Here is a 5,564-nt window from a genome sequence, read left to right on the forward strand (position 1 = left end):
TTAATTTGAGATAAATATTTCTGTGTAAAAAAGAAATTAAAGTTTAACATGAATGAAGATTCTATAAACATAATAAATATTTTTTTCTGGTTTAGTATTATTATTAGGTAGCAGATTGTTAAGCAATGATAAAAGAAACGAATACTGAAATGATTATAAATTTGCTGGATGATATTCTTAATTGCATATAATAAACTAACCTAACCAATAAAACATAAGAGAGAAAAGTCAAGTCTATTTTACAATTTTTACATTATGTCAAATTTTATGTCTTCATGTTTTCCGCCATCTTTAAAAATATATCATGCATCAGGTTGGCTAAGAGTGGATAATTTTGACCAAGCAGTGGGGCACGCAACTGTGGTATACACATCTGGAATTGAAGGTAATATCACATATCTATGAATATTTCTGCGTAAATACGAGATGTTTACCGTTAAAGAAGTTGTAGAAAAATATAAATATTTAATTAGAATTGTTTTAAATCAAAACGCCAATTTTAAAAGGTGTAGCCTAAGCAATAATATTATACAGAGAATGCCTAAAGGGTGTGTGTCTAAGTAACTAAATGTTTGTGAAATAGGCTTAATTCAATGACATTAAATATCCCTTTATTAAATAGTTCCTTCTGAGGTAGGTTCTTAGGTAGGTTATCTTAATAGTATCGAATTAGCAATGAAGGCAAAATTAATATACGAATTTAAAAAATCTAAATAAACAAGATTATAGTGATAATTTACTTAGTAAGTTATTTATTTTATATAGCTTACACATAATACATACTTATCAAGACTAAGCTACTGAACGAGAGATAATCGGTTATTTTGTCTATTGATTTTTTAGGGCAGCCAGTGTATATTCAAGTACTTACAACAGCAAAAAACACGACGAGTATTGGACAGATGATGTTGATAAGAAGAGACATGATGGTTCGCACCAGCCACCACATTCCCAGTACCACTAGTACACTAGCTAGCATTACCTTAAATTTAAAATTTCGTTGTAATTTTTTTATATAAAGTACAAAAAGCTACTTTTTATACTTTTCATGTCAAACGTGGCTCAGGGTAACCAAATAAGCCTAAATGTAAGAGTATGGCTACGTTTGCAGGGAGCTAGTAATGTCTAATATTTCCACAGATCTAGTATTCAAACCATATAATTAAGCTTCAATGTAAGCCTCAAGAGTATGGCTACGTTTGCAGGGAGCTCTAGTATTGTCTGATATTGCCACAGATCTAGTATTCAAATCAATGAATACTTTAAAATGGTATTGGCTATTTGACAAGACTAATCTACGTCAGTAGTTTGTCATATAATTGACGTATCAATGTTTAAAATGGATTTTTTATAAATATTTTTTGTATACATGTTTTAAAGCCATGTTTTATGTAGATTATTGTTAATAACACTATTTTTGATACTGTCATCGTCTATTGCTGTATCATGAACATTGTGTTAATTTACCAGTTACTGATAATTAAATATTATGACTGAACCAACAAAAACTTTATTGTACCACATCTTCATAATATAATCTTTGTAACATTTAACGCCCGATAGGACGAATTGCCCTGAGTTTCGGCGCAGGCGCTATTTATGTCTTCAATGTTCAATGTTCAAACTACTTAATTACTTATTGAAAGTTATTGATGAGAAGTCGACCATCAATTTATAAGCCTTATTAAGACCTACCTGAGCCTCTTCGTGTGCTTGTAGCCAGGTTCTAAAGCTGGATACTAGAGTTTTTGTGCCATCCACAGAAGCCGACGATACGCTTGACATCGTGAACTGAAAATACAAAGTAGGTATGAAAAACGTATGAAAAACTTCGCAAACTCTTGTTTAGATCTACTGAACTTTGTAAGTATACTTTAAAAGCAATATTGAAGTTTTAAATAGCACAGAACAACTCTACCCATTCAAATTTTTTATGGGCCCATACAATAACAAAATCGATGAAATGCAATGGAGATAATTTAGTTAACAAAAAACATGTTTTTATTATGTTATTGAAATAAATTTAAGAACAAAACTAAGTTCAACAACTCACTAGTTCTCACAAATAATATAATATAATATAATATGGACTGGATGGACGGAAGGATAATATCGTGAGGAACCCGACATGTCTTAGACCCAAATAGTGTGTCAGATACTGGAGGCTGATCACTAGACCATTATAACGTATAATATATATATTTATTATTATTAATATATATATATATATATTTATTTATTATTATTTCTAGAAAGAACGGTTCAGTTGTAGAAAATTTAAGATGTTTTAAATCAAGTCGACAATTTTGTGCCGAATAATTTACAATTTTACACAAAGGTATTTTAGTATAAAGAAGGAAAAAGCGTCTGGTCCATGAAATAAAACACCGGCATAAAAGGAATGCTAAGTGAAATAGGAAATGTAAGGATTGTAAGAAATTTTTATTATACAGATAAAACATTTCGGCGACGCTCGCACCGATAAAGTAACAAGTTAACTTCGCGCACACAAACAAATCCTTACCCAAAAAACCGTCCCTTATACCTCGATTGAACGTTATTGGCGTGGAAACTGAAAGCCACATAATGAGTAGGTGCAGCACACAGAAAACGTGCTTTCAATATATGTCTTTAACACGAATCAATGAGAAATATCATCATGTATTACATCGTGTCGATTTACGCTACCGATTTATTTTGTATACTTTGAATCAGCATAGCATCTTTTGAACACAAAAGAAAAATAAAAAGAATTTAAATCGAGTTTATCAGTTTGACCTCTATGTAAGTGATATAGTTGGAGTTGTGAGTAACATGATCCTAGGTTTACTCTAATATACGCTGTAAATGTTTGTATGAAAACTTCTCGGCAATTTATAGTCATGTCACGGTGAAGAAGCCGATTTATATTTCTACTGTTTAGTTCAGTTTTAAAGATATGAAAGCTGATTTAATTTTTCGTTTAACTTGAGATAATTTAAAATGTTATTAGTTAAAATCGATCACTTAAAAAACTAATAACAATTTATTATTCGTTCTTTAACGAGCTAGGTCTCGATATCCATAGTAGCTCGCCTCACACTTTCAAATCAATCTCTTTCAATAAATTTTACTTTTTTTTATTAGCAATTGTTTCTTTTTTGTTATGTTTGTTTTGTTTAATAATTGTTTGTATGATCTCTAAATGTATGTCATGTTTCCCTTTATGTGCTTGTCACATTAAAAATTGTATTTTGTGTTTGTTATTACCAATGTATCAACTATCAGTGTGCCGAGCGTTGGCAAACTATTTTCAATTAAAAAAAATCTGAAACGGCTGTAACGTGATATGATCATGAGTGTACGCTGAACTTTATCTCAAACATTGTTGACAAATGCTTCGCAGTTATTAAACGGGAACATTTTGTGGTAACCTCTGATCTCCGACGATGTTTTCATCGTAAATGTTTACTGGGCTTAGTCAAACGAACTTAGGTATTTTGTGTACTTTAATCTTACAATAAATTTTCTTAATCAGTAGATAGCTCTATTATATGTTTCTAAAGGTTTAATCAAAAAGCTGTGCGGTTGCTACAACACTGCAGTATATCTTAAGGGAAAGTCTCTGGAATATGCTACTACATATTCATAGGTAAACAATTATCAGTCAAATATGAAGAGAGCGGTGAATTATAACATGGACTGGAAAAAGTTTTGGTCCATGAAGGAAAACTTAAAAGGGCCATTTCCCCTTCACCTCATGAAAATTGCCTTGGACACTTGTATCTTACTCTCACCATACGGCTGCCAAACATGGACTTACAATACAAAAATAAAAACTAAACTAGTAGCATGCTAGAAAGCGAAGCCTAGAGCAGTATGGAAAGAAGCGTAATAAAAAAATGCCAGTTTATATAAGTTTTAAGCAATTTTCATTAAGATTCAAACTTGTCGAATATATGAAATGTGTATCCAGATACCAGCTAGAAATTTTTCATATCGTCAAATATTCAACCTGTGTCGTATTCCTAATGGTTACTCGATACAAAATATTGGTTGACGGCATCGCCAACACGTTTTCCTTACATGTTATCTATTCGAAAGCATGTCATGTGCGTCCTGTTTGTTATTTCCAAGAGCGCTGTTTAAATTTCGAATACAAAACGTGTTTACTATTCGATTACCTTAGCGATTCGATTGTTGATTTGTGCAAAGAGTGTTAAACCTAACAATGTTCAATGAAAGGGCTAGAGGTAGAGACAGAGATTCAAATACTTGATATAAAGATTTCAAGGAGCTCAATTAGCTTCCCATCGTTATCGTTGTAAGTTTTTTTCATATTTATCAATCTTCATTATGTCAAGTTGGCTCACACTTGTCTGTGGCTGGAGGATTCAGATTATCGATGCAAATAATAGCCTACCGTTGGTCCAAAAACCGTTTGTAGCCAATGCTGATCGTTATTATCGTACGTCATGGCGAAACTGTCGATCAAATCTGTCGACGACACTAGAGACGCAAATAGCCTCCGTCTCACCAACCTGCTGTCTGAAAATTTTAAAGGGGAATTTATAAGAATATGTTATAATATTATGTTCCTGTAATACTGTCTGCAGTTGCTTTCCTTAGGACCTGTTGATTCATTAAAGACTCTTAAATGTGGCAATGTATTGCTTGAAATTTAAATAATTCAATATAAATTAATTCAAATCGAAATATTACTTAACAGTAAAATATGTTTTATCGGAATAGGCCAATATATACTTGCAAAATTCATTTTAAAGTTTTCTACATCATACATTACTATGTAGATGTAGAAAACTTTAAAATTTTACTACTTTATAGTACTCTATATCTACGGTATATGTTACACTCTTTTATCTAAAATGCTTGACCATTTTATTATTTATTTATATTTATATATACGGATTAGGTACGAGATAGGCACTTAACAATGCTTTCTTAATACAGATCAGCCGTCTACCTAATATATCCAGCTCCGGATAAGTACTGTTTAATACGTTAAAATCGCGAAAAACTTGAAAGCTAGGTGCCTGAACTCCTATGTTGGTTTATAGAGAAGGAATTTGAAAATTTTTGGTGAATTTCGACCTTGGGACTAGTGAGGGACGTCAATTTTTATCCTGTAGGTCGTTGCTCTTGATTATTTAGCAACTTATAGAAGAACGTAGCGCAGGATAAAGTTCTCCAATCGTAGTTATATAATATTAAATTTCTTGAGTCACTGGATGTTATGCTATGTGAAAATTCTGTACTAATGAAAACTAGGTGTCTTGTAAAAGATCTTTGAATGCTTTCAACGGGTTGCGAATCGATCGAATTGATCGCATATAATGGGTTCCATATACTGCCATATTCAACATGACTGAGCATCAGAGCGTTTATAGAAAAATGTTTCAAGTCATGCAACCAAAACAATCTGCATTACGTTTAAGAAATTCGTTGGGATTCGTTGTTTATTAACATTTCTCCAGTGAAAGATGAAATGTATAAAAGCTTTTTTAAATTATACATATGTGTATATCAACTGATTCCAGTAGGTACCTAACCCTTTGTAATTCAAT

The 5,564-nt window shown here is 31.8% G+C and overlaps 1 protein-coding gene across 1 annotated transcript; it reads right to left on the reverse strand.

Annotated features, from left to right (window-relative positions):
• Positions 1-215: 215 nt before the first annotated feature.
• LOC110993683 lies at positions 216-4,523 on the reverse strand. The gene is made up of 4 exons (XM_045632674.1): positions 4,403-4,523; positions 1,696-1,791; positions 872-982; positions 216-373 (listed from the first exon to the last, which is right to left on the reverse strand). Exons 1-4 carry the CDS (start codon positions 4,454-4,456, stop codon positions 266-268), a joined length of 369 nt encoding a protein of 122 aa, XP_045488630.1. The 5' UTR covers positions 4,457-4,523; the 3' UTR covers positions 216-265.
• Between the last annotated feature and the right edge of the window lie 1,041 nt (positions 4,524-5,564).

The sequence above is a fragment of the Pieris rapae genome, chromosome 20, assembly GCF_905147795.1.
Source record: "Pieris rapae chromosome 20, ilPieRapa1.1, whole genome shotgun sequence".
Taxonomy (NCBI): domain Eukaryota; kingdom Metazoa; phylum Arthropoda; class Insecta; order Lepidoptera; family Pieridae; genus Pieris; species Pieris rapae.